At 52.1% G+C, this 16871-nt stretch overlaps 1 protein-coding gene across 3 annotated transcripts in view; it reads left to right on the top strand.

The window, feature by feature from the left end:
* Positions 1 to 16871, top strand: part of RANBP10 (RAN binding protein 10) — a 66754-nt gene that overhangs the window by 46002 nt on the left and 3881 nt on the right. For 2 of the 3 annotated variants that reach the window (XM_032614416.1, XM_032614415.1), the window contains 10 exons: positions 1796 to 1963; positions 8093 to 8115; positions 9994 to 10178; positions 12576 to 12688; positions 14167 to 14275; positions 14376 to 14524; positions 14717 to 14921; positions 15662 to 15783; positions 16297 to 16442; positions 16759 to 16870. In XM_032614416.1, the coding sequence (XP_032470307.1) occupies positions 1796 to 1963; positions 8093 to 8115; positions 9994 to 10178; positions 12576 to 12688; positions 14167 to 14275; positions 14376 to 14524; positions 14717 to 14921; positions 15662 to 15783; positions 16297 to 16442; positions 16759 to 16870 (1332 nt within the window). Of the gene's footprint in view, positions 1 to 1398; positions 1514 to 1795; positions 1964 to 8092; positions 8116 to 9993; positions 10179 to 12575; positions 12689 to 14166; positions 14276 to 14375; positions 14525 to 14716; positions 14922 to 15661; positions 15784 to 16296; positions 16443 to 16758; position 16871 lie in introns of those variants that run through there. The other variant, XM_032614414.1, reaches the window with a different exon arrangement.

Below are 16871 nucleotides of genomic sequence, written 5' to 3'. Positions count from 1 at the left end.
AAAATGGGTTAAAAATTTGAATAGACTATTCAATAATTTTCTAATAAACTGATGGTAAATAAGTATATGAAAAGATGCTCAACATCCTTGGACATTGGGGAAATGCAAATTAAAGCCCCTACATACCTACTAAAATGTCTAAGAGAAGAAGAAAAAACCAAAACAACTGACAGTAACAAGTGCTGGTGAGATTGTGAACTCATTCATTGCTGGTGGGAATGCAAAACAGTACTGCTACTTTGGAAAACAGTTTGGCAGTTTGTTATCAAGTAAAAGATATACTTATCTTGTGACGTGGCAGTACCACTTCTTAGTATTTACTTAAGAGAAATGAAAACATACATCTGCACAAAGACCTATATACAAATATTTATTGGCTTTATTAATAATAGCGAAAAATTAGAAACAACTATATGTCATCAACTAGTGAATGGACAAACTGTGGTACGTCCATACAATGGAGTACTACTCAGCAATAAAAGAAGCAAAATACTGGTACACCTAACAATGTGGATGAATCTCAAATGCATTATGCTAAGTGAAAGATGCCAGACACAAGAAACTCCAAATTCTGTGATTCCATTTATATGACATTCTGTAAAAGGCAAAACCATAGGAACAAATCAGATCAGTGCTGCCAGAGACTTGGGGGTGCATGGAGTGGAATTGACTGCCAAGAGGCATGAGGAAAAACTCTTTGTAGTGATGGAAATGTTCTATATCTTGATCATGGTGATGGTAACATTTGTTAAAACTTGTTCAAAAAAAAAAAAAACTTGTTCAACTATCAATTAAAAAGGAAGACTCTTATTACATGTAAATTATACTTAAGTTAAAAAAAACATTAAAAAAACAACAACCATGGGACTTCCCTGGTGGCGCAGTGATTAGGAATCCGCCTGCCAATGAAGGGGACACGGGTTCGAGCCCTGGTCTGGGAAGATCCCACATGCTGTGGAGCAACTAAGCCTGTGTGCTACAACTACTGAGCCTGTGTGCCACAACTACTGAGGCCCGCACACCTAGAGCTCGTGCTCCACAACAAAGAGAAGCCATCAGGGTCTTCCCTGGTGGTGCAGTGGTTAAGAATCCGCCTGCCAATGCAGGGGACACGGGTTCAACCCCTGGTCCAGGAAGATGCCACATACCACGGAGCAGCTAAGCCTCTGCGACACCACTACTGAGCCTGCGCGCTAGAGCCTGCGAGCCACAACTGCTGAATCTGCACGCCACAACTACTGAAGCCCGTACGCCGAGAGCCCATTGCTCCTCAACAAGAGAAGCCACCGCAATGAGAAGCCTGCGCACCTCAATGAAGAGTAGCCCCCACTCGCCGCAACTAGAGAAAGCCCGCACGCAGCAACGAAGACCCAGTGCAGCCAGAAATAAATAAATAAGATAAATAAATTTAAAAAAAGAAAAACAACAACCATGATACACCTCAGAGTTCAGTTCAAGCCTCTTCTCCTTCATGAAGCTTTCCCCAACCACCTCCTTGTTTCATGGCCCTCTGGTAAGTCCCTTCCGGGGCACTCATGGTTTTGGTTCCTGTCAACCACAGCTTGGGCTCCTTCTTCAGTAGGGCTGCCTCAACTCCTCAGGGCAGTGACTTGCTGAACTCACTGCTCATTTTGCATAGCCAGACCCTGCCCACAGCTGGCTCTGTGAGAGGGCAGGAGTGCTGGTGAGGTGGTAGCAGGCTGGGGAGAGGAGCTCAGACCTGGGTGGGCTTCTGTGACTGTCTTGTTTTCTCTCAAGTACCTCACCTCAGCTCTTGCTCTCTTTTCCCCCACAGGTTGGGATAAACATTCCTATGGTTACCATGGTGATGATGGGCATTCCTTCTGCTCCTCTGGGACTGGCCAGCCCTATGGTCCCACATTCACTACAGGAGACGTGATTGGCTGCTGTGTCAACCTCATCAATGGCACTTGCTTCTACACCAAGAATGGCCACAGCCTTGGTGGGTACATAGGGGACCTTGGAGGGTCTGCCCTGTGGAGCCCCTTGGGTTGGTGAGAGGCTTTGAAGCCAAAGCAGTGTTGTAGATCCTCTGCTGAGCTCAAGGCAACTGCAGTCATTTCCTAGCATTGGAGCCCTGCAAGGGGAACGGAGGGTATAGAAGTGGTCCCTTTGTTAATCCATCCATTCAGCAGCATTTATCGAGCCTGGGTCGGTGCTGAGAGAGCAGCAATGTCGTGGTCGTGCTCCTGGCCTGTGTGACACTCGTTGGAGCGAGGTTTAGGGTCAGTGAGAAGTTTGAGGGGCCCTAGTACATACTTGACAGTGGTAGTGATTTGCATGCCTGTCGCCTGGGCCCAGACTTTCTCTGGCCCTTCTGCAGGGCACTGGTTGCTATGGAGCAACAGTGAGGGCTGCTCTAGTACAGGAGGTAAACAGGCTGGAGTCAGATGGGGTCAGATCTCTTCTGGCCTGTTTGTGGTTAATAGACAGCAACCTGGACAGAGTTATATTGAAAAAGCCCCTTTGGTTAAACTGAGAAGGAGGGACTGATTGGAGTAAGGGCTGAGGAAGAGGCAGGTGGCATGAGCCGTGGCCGTGGTGATGGGTGCAGGCAGTGGAGAACAGGCCTGCAAAGGACTAGGGGTGCCGCAGCGGGGCTTAGTGATAGATGGGGTGCACTGGAAAGACGGGAACATGGTAAAGTGGCTAGATTAGTGGTGCTGTCAACTAGGATCAGAAACCCAGGAGAAGCAGCAGTCCTTGGAAGGTCTTGAGAACTCTGGAGGATACCTTGAAGAGTAGTCCTGTACACATATAGGAATTTAGGATTAGAAACTAAGAGAGAGGGGAACTTTGGCTATTCTGACACCTTGCCGTAGTAGGGCTGACTGCTATTTGGCCCTCAAGTGAGTGGAACCCATGGCCACAGTGGCCCTGAGGTGGTACCTAACTGCTGGGCCTGCCTGCCTGGGTTTGCAGAGGTCTCTAATCTGGCAGAACCCTACCAGCCAGGTTGACCACAGACCTTGCCAGGAAAGGGAGTTGGGCATTTTACTTTGAACCCAACTTGTAGGAGGCTTACTTCCCCTGGTTTGCGGGACAGTCAAAAGGTGGCTGCCACTCCCCACATCCCTCTGTAGCTTCTCCAGGAGATGAGCCCAGGCAAAACCAGGGGACCTGGGTGGAAATGGGGTTTACTTGTGGCTGGGGCTGAGCGAGCAGGAGCCAGCATTCCTCAACAGGGCCGTCAGATGCCACAGCCTAGAATGGGCAGCCAAGAGCATAGCACAGACGATGCAGAGCTGACCCAGGTGCACATCTGGAAAAACTCTCCCCTGAAATCCATGGCCACCTAGCTGCAGTTGCTGGTATCCAGCCTGTGAGGAGCTAGCTGCTGGAGGGCAAGGCCAAGGTCTCAAGATGACTCCTCATTCCTCACTCTGTTCTCTGACTCCAGCTATTTCCTGCCTTTTGACTTTTCTGCTGTCAGATCCCAGGGGCCACTATTATGGGCTATCAGTCCTTACCCAAGCCCTGTTTCACTTGCCTCTCCGAGCCAGGCCCAGTTCTGCCTGTCTGCTCTGAATACCTGACCTCCTTATATCTCTTCAGCTTGTCCACACTTTGCTCAGAGCATGGCACCTGTTGTGGGACATAAGATTTGGGGCATATCTGCTGTCCCTTCTGCACCTGCACCTCCCTCCTCTGGGCCCTAAGCTCTTTGTCAGTCAGATCCCTAGGTCCCTAAGGAGTTCATGGCCACCTTAATGTCAGCCCAGACCCTCACACTGTTTTTATTTTATTTATTTGTTTATTTAGGCTGGTTTGGGTCTTTGTTGCTGCACGCAGGCTTTCTCTAGTTGTGGCGAGCGGGGGCTACTCGTAGTTGTGGTGCACGGGCTTAGCTGCTCTGTGGCATGTGGGATATTCCCGGACCAGGGCTTGAACCCATGTCCCCTACATTGTCAGGCAGATTCTTAACCATTGCGCTACCAGAGAAGCCCCCTCACACTGTTTTTAAAAACTCATCTCCCAGGACTTCCCAGGCAGTCCAGTGGTTAAGACTCCACACTTTCCACTGCAGGGGGCATGGGTTTGATACCTGGTTGGGGAACTAAGATCCCACATGCCATGTGGCGTGACCAAAAAAAATAGAAAAATAAAAATACTCCTTTCTCTAGTATATGTTTTTTTTGTTTTGGTTTGGTTTTTTAAATTTATTTATTTTTGTCTGCGTTGGGTCTTCGTTGCTGTGAGCGGGCTTTCTCTAGTTGCAATGAGCGGGGGCTACTCTTCATTGTGGTGTGCGGGCTTCTTATTGCGGAGCACGGGCTCTAGGCACGCAGGCTTAGTAGTTGTGTTGCACGGGCTTAGTTGCTCTGCATGTGGGATCTTCCCGGACCAGGGCTCGAACCCATGTCCCCTGCATTGACAGGCAGATTCTTAACCACTGCACCACCTGGGAAGTTCCCCCTAGTACATGTTTATATAGACCCCATGGAAGTCCTCACACATCTTGTAATAAAACTTCCTTTAGGCCTGTATTATCTATTTTTCAAGCCTGTCACGATCTTCTTTGGTCTTGCTTTTTCTGTCTCGAATATTTGGTATCCTCTTCAGCATTGTATTAACCTAAATTTTGATAAACATGTTTATTTGTGTTTTCATCAAGATATAAAAATATTGGAAGAGGACAAGGCTGGATTTGAGCCCTTCAGCCTACAGCTTGTCCAGGTAGACACCAGCCATTTAAGAATCACTTCATTATGTTAATTGAATCTTGTGTTTTTCTGTCTTGTCCACAAGGATACTACTGAGACCTTACTAAAAAATGGATATGACCCGTCCTCTGCATTTTCTAGATCACGAAATTTGATGGAAAGTCAATGAAAGTGATAGACCACTTGGTGAATCTTCTAATGACCTTGTTTCCTTTTCACAAGCCAGCTTATCAATATAATGCACTTCAGAATCTCACGCAGGATCAGTGAGCCAATCATTGCTCTCTAACCTCAGAACATTTCTCCCTTTAGAGAAGCAGAGTGATGTTTCCTGCCTCTGGCCGCCCCGCTCCTTTTATTTGCTCCGTTGTCCTCTGTCACAGCACTCACCCTATGTGTCATTGGTCAGTTGTCTGTGTAATTACTAGTTGCACACCATCTCTCTTGCTGGAGTTTGCAGCACTTTTAGGGCCAGGCTTACAGCTGGCTCCCTATTGTCTGTCATAAGGCCTAGCTCCTGGGAGGTCTCAGCAAATACTTGATGGGAGAACAAATGAACACTGAGTGAATGGAGACTGGAGACTGATGTCTCACCCACAAGTGGTCCATGAGCTTTCAGAGTAATTTTTTTTTTGCCTGCATTGCACAGCATGTGGGATCTTGGCTTTCCCACCAGGGATCGAACCCGCACCCCCTGCAGTGGAAGCGCGGATTCTTTTTCTTTTTTTTAAATAAATTTATTTATTTATTTTTGGCTTCATTGGGTCCTCGTTGCTGCGCGTGGGACCTCTCTAGCTGTGGCGAGCAGGGGCCACTCTTTGCTGCAGTGCATGGGCCTCTCATTGTGGTGGCCTCCCCCGTTGCAGAGCATGGGCTCTAGGGCGCCTGGGCTTATTTGCTCCATGGCACGTGGAATCCTCTGAGACCAGGGCTCGAACCCGTGTCTCCTGAATTGACAGGCAGACTCTTAACCACTGTGCCACCAGGGAAGCCCTGAAGCATGGATTCTTAACCACTGAACCCCCGGGGAAGTCCCCAGAGTAATTTTTATACAGGCTCTTTATACCCTCAGCCTCAGTGACCCCTGAGCCATGTCTTTTTGGCTCAGGGTACTTCTTAGCAGCAGGTTTGAATGTCCTATTTGCATCCTGGATCTTTGCCTGGCCCTTCTCAGATCTTCCCGTGGGCCATCTCAGATCTTGCCATCACAGTGTCTTTGTGGAGGCTCCCAGAGACCTACAGGGCTACAGGGAGCGATGTTGCCCTTGTTCAGTGCAATAGGGGGTGGAGTGGCCTCTTTTCTCATCCCCCTGGAAGCACCTCAAGGCCTTGTCCTTCCTGAGTGCCATTGTGAGTAGAGCTAGGCAAGCCCGAGTAGGTCATCCCCTTGGCAGAAATGTGGCAGTTGTCTCGCCCTGTGGCGCAACTCTAGCCAACTTGTACCTAGACCTCACAGTTTATGAAGCAGCTTTCATAGAGAATCTGTTTCTCCTTTCTTCTTGAGGTGTTGGGTATATTGTTACCCCCTTTTTTCAGATGGGCTCAGGGAGGTTGGGTAGCTTGCCAAAGGTCACACTGCAGATAATTGATGGAGACTGGACTCCACTTTCTTCCAGGGTTCTGTGGGCTTCTTCGCGAGCCTGGGAGTACAGCAGCATTAGCCTGGCCACACTGAGATTCATGGGGGCAGCTCCCATGCAGACCTGGTGGGTGGACACGGAGGGGCTTCCAGATTCCATCCTGCTAGTTCTGTGACTGCTGACTCTGCATGTGGGGCTCAGGAGTGGCCTCAGGCAGGAAGGTCATGGGTTTATGAACTTCTTTCACTGAGGAGCAAAATAGCCCAGTAAAGAATGTAAACAGTCTCTCTGTGCCTTGGTTTTTTCATATGTAAACTAGTGTCAGAGGCAGTATACACCTTCCAGGGTTGTTTTGAGGATTAAATGCTTCCTAGTAAGACATGATTCCAGTGCCCAGCACAGAGGAAGAACATGGGATGCTCACTTGGCTGCTGTCAGGATTCTGGCCCCAGGTTTACTGGGAGACCTATCATCAGACCCTCACCTGTTCTTCAGTCTTGCTGGGTTTCACTTTCTTTTTGGGGTGGAGTTGAGGGAGCAGACAGGGACCTCCAAATAGTCAGTGGTTTGAAAACCTCTCAGGCCGAAAGCGTAGGAGCTTCTAGAAGATATAAGAATTTAAAAAAATGGGAAGGCTATGAGCCCTTGGGAGAGTGTCCTTGGGCCTTGAGTCATTTCTCAATCTGCAGAATATGAATGCTCTGGTAGATATGCTGAGGCCCCTCTCCTGCTCAGGGCTGTTCCTATATTTAGGGTCCCTATCCCCTCTACCCTCACTTCTGATTTAGGACTAAGGTCCCTAGAAACACAGCCTCTTCTCTTGGCAGGAGGGTTCAGAGGGTACACAGGCCACTGTTAACTTGGGCTTTGTCAACTTGGAATCTCTGGGGACTCTGGGCAAGTATGGGCTGAAGATGGGCAGCTGCTGCCCTCTCTGTCTCCACTGCTCTGTCAGCTTAGAGATGATGTTGGAGCATCAGACTAGAAATGAGTCCAGTCCCACTAGCTTCTGCTGGTTTTATGACTGCTGGCAAATCATTTAGCCTCTGAGGCTTACTTTCCACATCTGTAAAATGGGGATAAGAAAGCCTGCTACCCATAGTTGGTATGAGGATCAGATGAGGTAATGGATGGAAAAGGGCCTGGCATACACGGCAGGTCTCCATAAATACATGTTGGATCAAGAGAACAATCAGGCCTAGAGAGGACTCAGGGTAGATCATTTGGGTTTAGTCCTTCCTAGCAGGTTTTCCCTGAAAGGGTAGAAATGCTGTGGACAAATACCCAAATATCTGACTTCACTTCTGGCCAAGCGACTCAGCAAAGGGAAGGCCAGGGTGTAAACCTACTAGGCGAGACTTCCCTGGTAACGCAGTGGTTAAGAATCTGCTGGCCAATGCAGGGGACATGGGTTTGAGCCCTGATCCGGGAAGATCCCACATGCGGTGGTTCAGTTAAGCCTGTGCGCCACAACTACTGAAGGCTGTGCGCCTAGAGCCCGTGCTCTGCAACAAGAGAAGCCACCACTATGAGAAGCCCACGCACTGCAACAAAGAGTAGCCCCCGCTCGTCGCAACTAGAGAAAGCCCACGCGCACAGCAATGAAGACCCGAAACAGCCAAAAATAAATAAATAAATGTATTAAAAATATAAATAAAATAAAGTAAAATAAAAAATAAACCTACCAAGCCCTGGCTAGTGCTTGTCCTTCACCATAGGGGAGGTGTGATGACCAGCCCCTCCCCCAGCCATTGTGACGGACCCTCGCGGGGCCCACAGAGGCATGGGAAACCAGGTGGCCTGATGACTGTTCCTTTCCCTCCACAGGTATAGCCTTCACAGACCTCCCGGTAAGTACTACTATTGGGTCTCCTGCTCTGGCCCCGGGGGCCGACTGGGAAAGGGCATGGTGTTACCTGCAAGTGCAGGGTGTGGAGTCCTGCCCTTTCCCCAGCCAGGGATGTGTGCTGTGTCGTCAGCTTGAAGGTACCAGTAGGTGGTACCTGCCAGCCTTCTCCTCTCTCCAGCAGCAAGGCCTGGTCTTCCCCCATGACTCTTAGCAGGTGACAGAGATTTGTGGCATTTCCAAAGGCAGCTAGGAGGTAGGGGACGGTGCGGGCAGAGATGAGGTAGCTCCATGGTTCAGCTGGTCTGAACCAGTTCTGTGTGGCTTATAGCTAGTGGACCTGTGTGCAGAGTATAGAAAATTGTTCGTATAGAAACTTGTTCCTGAGCTGTTAGGGAGCCAGGTCCCTGTGCATACCCATCAAAGATCCCTGAGGAAAGCCAGTGCCCTAGAGGACTGAACCTGCTACTGTGCAGGGTACTCCTGGGCCAGAGAGGTGAGATTTATGGGTTCTTCTCCTCTTAGAAAAGGGTGAGGTTTCCTGCTGGCTTCGTTCAGGGCTCATCCCACCTCCTGCACTCCAGTCCTTCTTTGTCATGAGTCATCACAGGCCTTGTCACATGCAGGGCCTCCACCCAGAATGCTGGGATCCTGGCTTGGCTCTGTGTGCCCTGGCTGGGGTCTGGAAGGAGGAAAGGTTTGCTGACCCTGGGGACTGCTTAGGGATCCTGGGCTCCCATGTGATGCTGTAGGAATAAGAAATGCCCCTATGATCTGAGGGGCCTTCTGAAGCCCAGACTGCAACACGCAGGATCCTGTTAGAACCTCTGTCTATGTATCAAAATCCTTCCCTCCAACCTGGAGTCGCCAGAGAGGGGCTGTGGTCCTAAGCAAAGAAAGAGAACAGACACAGGAGGAGAATTCTGACCCTGAGTGGGGAAGAGTCTAGTGGTGGAGGTATGACATGAAACACCCAGACATGGATGTGATGGCACTCTGTGCCAAGTGCTAGAAAGGCTGAACCCAGTGTGCAGTACCGGCACGTGGTAGTCAGGAATGATACGTGGTCTAAGGATGGAAGGTGGAAGAGAAGACTGGGGACCTGGGGCCAATGAGGAGGAGGCTGGTGAGGCATTGGGCTGTAGCAGTGGGAGCCATAGAAGGCATGGAGTGAGGGAGCGACCTGGCAAAAGCTGGTCAAGGCAGGGAATAGATGGGAAGCAGGGAGCCCCACACCCAGAGGGACATGCCCAAACCTCACTGGCCAGAAGATCCTCCTCTTAGTGAGCCTCAGACAGGAAGGGCAGCAGCCTTTCTTTAGCCTTTTCCAGTGTCAGGGGGTCCATACCACCTAACCCCCTTGGCCATTTGGCCATACTCTCCTCTTCCTCCCCTCCTTTCCTCTCTCCCCGCATCCCTTCCTGCCCCCTTATATACCCGCCTTTTTTGTGGCAAAGGGATCCGTGGTCCTGGATCTTTCTGAGAGGAGCCATCATCCACCCCTGCGGCAGATCTTCACGGGCACACCTGCAGGGCTGTGGAGCCCAGCCTGCCTCTCTGTGCTCTGGCTGAGTCCCGAAGGGGGCCCTTGGGCTTTGGGAACACTACAGCCTCTGATGCAGGGCAAGAGACTCCATGTTGAGCCTGCCTTGCTTTTCTTTTGCCATCTCCCCTCAAACTTTGGGGAATAGTGTCTCTGCTAGGGAGGTGGGCAGAATGTGGCTTAGCCGTGCCTCCCCCAGCCATGCTGCAATTCTCTCAAAGCCAAAGCAACGGCCTGCGGGAGCCAGCGCCTTCCCCTCTGTGCCGGAGGTGAGATGAGGCGAGGCCCTGCTGCCCCATTGCCCTCAGGGCCCAACTGACATTTCATTCTCCTCCTCAGGCCAACCTCTACCCCACCGTAGGCCTGCAGACACCTGGGGAGATTGTGGACGCCAACTTTGGGCAGCAACCCTTCCTGTTTGACATTGAGGACTACATGCGGGAGTGGCGTGCCAAGGTCCAGGGTACTGTCCACTGCTTCCCCATCAGTGCCCGGCTTGGCGAGTGGCAGGCGGTGCTGCAGAAGTGAGTGCCCCGCTCCTGCCCTTACCCAGCCCTGCCCCGTCCCAGGGGCCTCACTCTCCTGTAGGCCCCTGTACTGCTACAAGCTGCTCTTGTGAACTTTAGTGGGTAGCGTTCCTTCTGGAAGGCACTCCCAGGATGACTCTGCCTGCTGCTCTCCTGCTCCTCTCTTAGTTCAGTTCTCCAGAGCTGCTCCTAGTTAAACCTTTGCCCCCTCAACTGGATCGGAAGGCCCTGTATGTAATATCACCAGCAGGGCGGTTTTCCTTCCCCAGGTCGTTTTGCAGAGGATGTGCTAGTACGCCCTGTGGTATCTTCCTCTGTGCACTTTTCTTTTCCATCATAGGGAGTGTCTGTCATACCATGACTCTGGCCTAAGGTCACCTCTCAGGGTCAGATCCAGCTAAGTCCCTTGCATCTGTGGCAGTGGTGGTGTGAAGAGGGTCCTCCCTAGGACCTAGCTGGCTCTTGGCTGATTAATTCCCAGCCTCTCCTGGGAAACAGCCTTGATGAGAATCCCAAGGGAGGCCAGATATGGTTCTCTCTTCCACTTGACAGCTGCAGGCCCGAGTGAGGCAATGACCTGTACCCACTCTGCCAGGAGGTGGGTTAGTTTGTTAGCTTGGCTCCCAGGGGTGGGCCGAGAAGGGCTGGGCTTCTACTAGCTCTGGTCATTGCCTTGCAGACACTGGGGTACCAGAGGCCAGCGGGTGGGGGTGGGTTGCACACTGGGTTCTTTGTGTAGCCTTCCTTTCTTTAGGGATTGATATTGAGGCAGGCCCCATGGGAGGGCTGAGGCAGGGGCTAGGTGGCCAGACCCTTCTCAGGAATAGCAGCACTACTACATCTTGTCCCCAGCCCCCAGAACTTATAAGAAGCCCTTCCTTGGAGGGCCAGCATGGTGCCAGTCCCCATAGCAGGCTTGCTGGGACAGGCAAGGGGAGAGGTGGGGCTGCCCCAGCTGTGTTGGGGAGGGACTAATACTTTCAGCTGACAGGGCCTGGGCTCAGCACGTGGGTATATTTGTTTACATGTATGTATCTGTGTGCCTGTGTGTTCATATGTAGTATTTGCTGAGACCTGCATATAACTCATATCTGTGATTTCATATAACTTCGCTTTATGGACATTGTTAATGGCTGTATTATCTCGCAGACACATTTGCCACAAGCCCCTTGGCTGGCTTCCCTTGGTGGTAGGTTCAGGTTATTTCCTCTCTCTTGCTTGTGTAGGTCACCCTTTTGTACATAAAGAGTTTTCCATATTTAAGATTATTTTCTGGGGGTCCTTTCAAGAAGTGGAATTACTGAGTCAAAGGGACTGTACATTTTAGTGACCTCTGACGTGCATATGGGTGCATCTGAACCGTGTTTTGTCAAGAATTTTTAACCTTGTGTTTATAATAATATAAGTATTATAATTCTTATTCATAATTAATGTTATAAATACATAATTTCATAATAAGAGGTTGTATATATTGACTTCTTGCTTTGCTAGGCACTTTATATGGATCATCTCATTTACCCCTTAAAACATGAGGGAACACACAGCTGAACTTCTGTGCCTTCTGCATGACAGCTCTTCAGACATTTGTGTTGGCAGTTATATTAATGACACTGACATATGCACACACCAAGGTATTCACTTTTGTACACATCAGATACGAGGACTCTACGTGTGCTGCTGCTTAGCCAGCTTCCAGTGGGATTAAATGGTTTCTGGGCATCAGGCTTCTCAGGGCCATCTCCCAAAGATTGTGTTCCTGTTGGCCACGTTACTGCCTGAAACCTTGGCTTCTTGGGCCCTTAATTTGTTGTGTATCGTGGAGTAACTTGGGTCGTGGGTTAGCTCCCCATCACCGTCTAGAGCCAACACTCCTGAGGGCCAGGTTCACCTGAGCTGGAATGTTTCTGCCGGGCGCGTGGGGCACCTGCAGAGGAGCTCCTGTGTCTGTAGAAGGTACGCACGTGGCATGCATCATCACTGGGCAGCTGCCAGACTGCTTGGCTGGCTGCCCTTACAGGAAGCCCTCATAGAGACTATCGGCAGTCTCTGGGTTTGCTTCAGGTCACAGGAAGCAGCCGCTTCTATAAGGAGATGGTATGTGCCTCTGTATGTACTTTTGTTATCATACTTGCCCACCTGTGGGCAGCATATCCCAGAGAAACTGCAGCCACTCCTCCAAGCTGTGAGGACAGATGTGGTGACCTGCCCCTCTTCTGCCTGACTGCATGAGCACTGGGGGATTTTTCATTTGTTTCAGCCCCTTTATTATTCTGTGGAGGTTGCACCTGTAAGATATGTTTAAGGAAGACCTAACAGGGAGATAGTCTGTCCCATCAGGGGGTTGGTGAGAAATGCAGTTCTTAGGTGTCACCTTGAGCATTTCCTTTTTTCTAGCATGGTCTCATCTTACCTGGTGCATCATGGGTATTGTGCCACGGCCACGGCTTTTGCCCGAATGACTGAAACCCCGATTCAGGAAGAACAAGCGTCCATAAAGAACAGACAAAGTAAGGTTGATTATCCTCTCCCCTCTCCCTCCCTCTCTCACCTGTCCCTAATTCTGCTCTCTGGCTCATGACAGCCTTGGGTAACCTGTCAGGAGTCTGTTCAGCTCAGGTCCTCACCAGAAGACCAGCCCACAGCCCAGCCCCAGGCCCTTCTGTCCCTCTTTCAAGACCACACTGTCCAGAAGGACAGTCCAGCAGCATGGGAATGTCTCGGTTCAGCCTCCCTAATGCATACTCTGATGGCCTGGCACAGGCTGGGGCCTGGTATGGCTGGATCTTCCTCCATGCTTGTTTCCTTCCTCCTGCATCCTGGATTTCACTCAGCCTCCTGTTCACGGTCTTCAAGAAAGAGTGTGTTTGCATCTTACCAGTTCAGTGCCCTGCCTTTGCCACCATTTACTCAACCTTGGTAGTTCTGCCTGCCCCTGGGCAGAGAGGGGACTGAAGCAGTCAGACAGGGGGAAGGCTGATGCTCCGTGGCCACTGTGGTAGACCTTTCTCTGCTTCCCACCTCTGGTCCTGGGCTTTGCAGACCAACAAAGAAGGAGCCAAAGGAAGCTTTCCTGGTGTTCATACTAGCCTGCGTGTTTGGGGCTCCAAATACTGCGTGTTTGGGGCTCTTTTGTGGAAGGAGGGTACTGGGAAAGAGGAAACAGCCCAGAAAGGAGATAGGAAGAGGAGAGGAGAGTGAGGGAGAGTAGGTGTGTGTGGACACGTGTGTCTGTGTGTGCCTGCTTGCGTCACTCTGAGCCTGTCGTCTCTGTGTATGTGCATGTGTCTGTGTCTCCCAGAGAAGCCACGCCCAGCCAGACAGTCGGAAAGGGATCCCAGACTTGGGATCTACCCAGAAGTCGCTCCCAGCAAGACGCACCAGGCCCCAGGGCAAGAGCACGATGCCGACGGCCTGAGAGGTGTCAGCGTCAGAGCTGCCAGTGTGAGGAGGGTGACCTCCTCTCTCAGCAGGGGGCGCGCCACAGCCCCTGAAGACTGCCGAGACATGGGCACTGGCCCAGAATCCATGAGCTCCCATTGGCAACCCCCTGTGAAGCCTGAGGAGAGAAGTCTGTCTGAAGAGGAGCCTCTCAGGCCACGAAGCTGCCCGGATGCCCATCCTTAGATTATGCTCCCACAGCCAGGACCTCTTCCCCCGCCCAGGTCCCTGGCAACCTGTACTGCGTAGGAGCAGGCCTCCAAATTCAACCTGCTGCCTCTGGGCTAAGAGCACCCCCCTTCATTTTCCCCTCTTATTCTTTGAGGACTGACTACCTGACACTTGACAGAAACCAGGATCTGTTGTGGGGCTGGTTGGCCAGGTTGTTTCTTCAGCCTCTTCTGTGAGCATCTCAGTGGGCTTGCCACTCTGAGCCAGCCCACCTGACTCTCAGCTGGTCCGTGCTTGGGGCTGGCAGTGTGTAGACGTGTGGCTGTGAGGAAGGTCTGCGGCCCCTCACTCACTGCCGCATTCTTGCTCTCTACAGAGATCCAGAAGCTGGTGCTGGAGGGCCGTGTGGGTGAGGCCATTGAGACCACACAGCGCTTCTACCCAGGGCTGCTGGAGCACAACCCCAACCTGCTCTTCATGCTCAAGTAAGTTTGGGGCACCGTCAGGTCCCCCACAGCCCAGCTGGTGGTGGGCATACACAACCCAGACCAAGCCCAGAGCGTTGCTGCTCTGCTCCTTCTGCAGGTGCCGACAGTTTGTGGAGATGGTGAATGGGACTGACAGTGAGGTCCGCAGCTTGAGCTCCCGAAGCCCCAAGTCCCAGGACAGCTACCCTGGCTCCCCAAGCCTCAGCCCCCGACACGGCCCCACTAGTTCCCACATGCACAACACAGGTCAGCCACTCTCCAGAGGGCTCTGGGAAGAACTGGTGTGGAGAAGCAAAGCCACCCATACACCCTTCCCTGGGATGGGCTCAGGGCTTGCTGTTGGATTGGGGGAAGGGAAGTGGGACCACTGTAGTTATTCCTGGGACTCTGCTTGATGGCAAGCTGCCCCTCCTCTTCTGACTGTCCCCCGGCTTTTAGGAGGAGATAGTCCCAGCTGCAGCAATGGTGTCGCTTCCACCAAGAGCAAACAGAACCACAGTAAATACCCTCCGCCCAGCTCCTCCTCTTCCTCGTCGTCGTCCTCGTCCTCCTCATCTCCATCCTCAGTCAATTACTCCGAGTCCAACTCAACAGATTCCACCAAGTCCCAGCCCCACAGCAGTACCAGTAACCAGGAGACCAGGTGCCTGTTCTGCTCTGCTTCTTCCTCCTGCCTCTGCTCTGCCCCCACTGCAGCCTGTCCTTTGAGCGCCACCCTGCCCTTTACCCCCACCTCCATCCCAGGTCTGTGCCTGGAATAGTAGCCACTGACCCACCAGGCCTGGCATTGGCTCCAGCTTCTGGTCCAACTCTTGATTCAGCTGCCACTTTCCTTGGCCCTGTCTTTCTCCAGAGGCACTGACACTGAGAATGTGGTTGCCTTCAAGAATACCAGGCCTCTCAGAGCCCCCAGAGTCTATACTAAAGGAGCTTTTACTGGGCTTAGCTTGTGGTCAGCCAGGTTGGGCAGGCAGGGTTTTTAGGTTGCAGACTGTAGGTGGCTTTCAGTAGCCTTCCAGCATGCTACAGGGCTGACCTGGGTTTGGCTTCCAGAGATGCCTATCAGGACTTACCTGCCCTGGTCATTGGGGGTCAGGGAGTGTGTAGAAGGGGTGTATCAACTCAGAGGAGGGCCAGGGTGGGGACGGTCACAGAGGCAGCATGGCAACCAGAGTGGGAGTGAGATAACAAGCCTCTGGGATGGCTGGTGTCACAGTAGGGTCCAAGTATTAGAGCCTGGGAAGCCTGGGAGCTGTCCTTTCATGCCCTTTGGGGGCCTCAGTTTACCCACTGCAAACTGCGGCTAAAGCCTAAATGGAGGCCCAACCAGGCTGCTCCAGTCACATACCCTTTGCTAACTCCCACCTCAACCCTTCTCCACAGCGACAGTGAGATGGAGATGGAGGCGGAACATTACCCCAATGGTGTGCTGGAGAGCATGTCCACACGCATTGTCAATGGTGCCTACAAGCATGAAGACCTGCAGACGGATGAGTCCAGCATGGGTAAGGCCATGCCCCTGCATGGTGTTCCACAGGCGGCATTGCTCAGTTCCGTTGTCCTCTCCCCTCTGTGGTGGTTGGGATGGGCAGGCTTTGGTGGCTGGAGAAGCTCTATCCAGATCTGGTCCACTGCCTCCTTAGCCAATCATGAATCGGTGCTTGAGGTGGGAAGGCCTCAGCCTGCTGCCCAGAATAAGTTCCCAGCGTTTGTAGCTGGAGGGAGCTGGTGAGAGCAGACACCTTATGAACACCCTTGTATCTTGCAGAGGGTGGGAAGAGGGCAAGCTTGAGTCCCGTCTGACTCCTAGACCATGGGCTATAGGTGGACGTAAGAGGAGCTCAGCTCCGGATGGTCCACCTGCTCCTCTCAGCCCTCACTTGCCTCTAGCAGAAGCTGCACCACCCCTCCCTACCCCCAGCCAAGGTCCTTGTCGTGTTCTCTTTGGGGACCCCACCCTAGTCCTCCCTTTCTCTCTTTATCCTCCTGATGTGTTCTTTGCTGGGCTCTGGGTGCAGATGATGGGCATCCTCGGCGGCAGCTCTGCGGGGGCAATCAGGCGGCCACAGAAAGGATTATCCTGTTTGGCCGTGAGTTGCAGGCACTGAGTGAGCAGCTGGGCCGGGAATACGGCAAGAATTTGGCCCACACAGAGATGCTGCAGGTACAGGACAAGCCAGGCCCTCATACAGAATGGGCCCCCCTCTGGTGGTGGGGCAGTGTGACTGTGGGAGGGCACTGGGGGCAGGCAGCAGCAACGGGACAGCGGGCTCTAGTCAAGTTTGCAGTGGGGAACAGGACATCCAGGGTACACCCACCCTCTCTACGTTCTGGGGAGGACACAGCCCTACCTGACCCTTCGGTCAGGGTATGTTGTGCTCTCCGTGGGCACCACGCAGGGCCCTGTATCCCCCTGGAGCCATGGAGGAGGGGGTGCGTGGTGCGTGCCACAGTCCTTTCAAGAATGCCCTGTCCTTTAGGATGCCTTTAGCCTGCTTGCGTACTCAGACCCCTGGAGCTGCCCAGTTGGCCAGCAGCTTGACCCCATCCAGAGGGAGCCTGTATGCGCTGCCCTCAACAGCGCCATTTTAGG

The sequence above is a fragment of the Phocoena sinus genome, chromosome 19 (assembly GCF_008692025.1).
Source record: "Phocoena sinus isolate mPhoSin1 chromosome 19, mPhoSin1.pri, whole genome shotgun sequence".
In the NCBI taxonomy this organism is placed as follows: domain Eukaryota; kingdom Metazoa; phylum Chordata; class Mammalia; order Artiodactyla; family Phocoenidae; genus Phocoena; species Phocoena sinus.
Note: the sequence above shows the minus strand (reverse complement) of the source record. Positions and strands in the feature narration are given on the sequence as shown.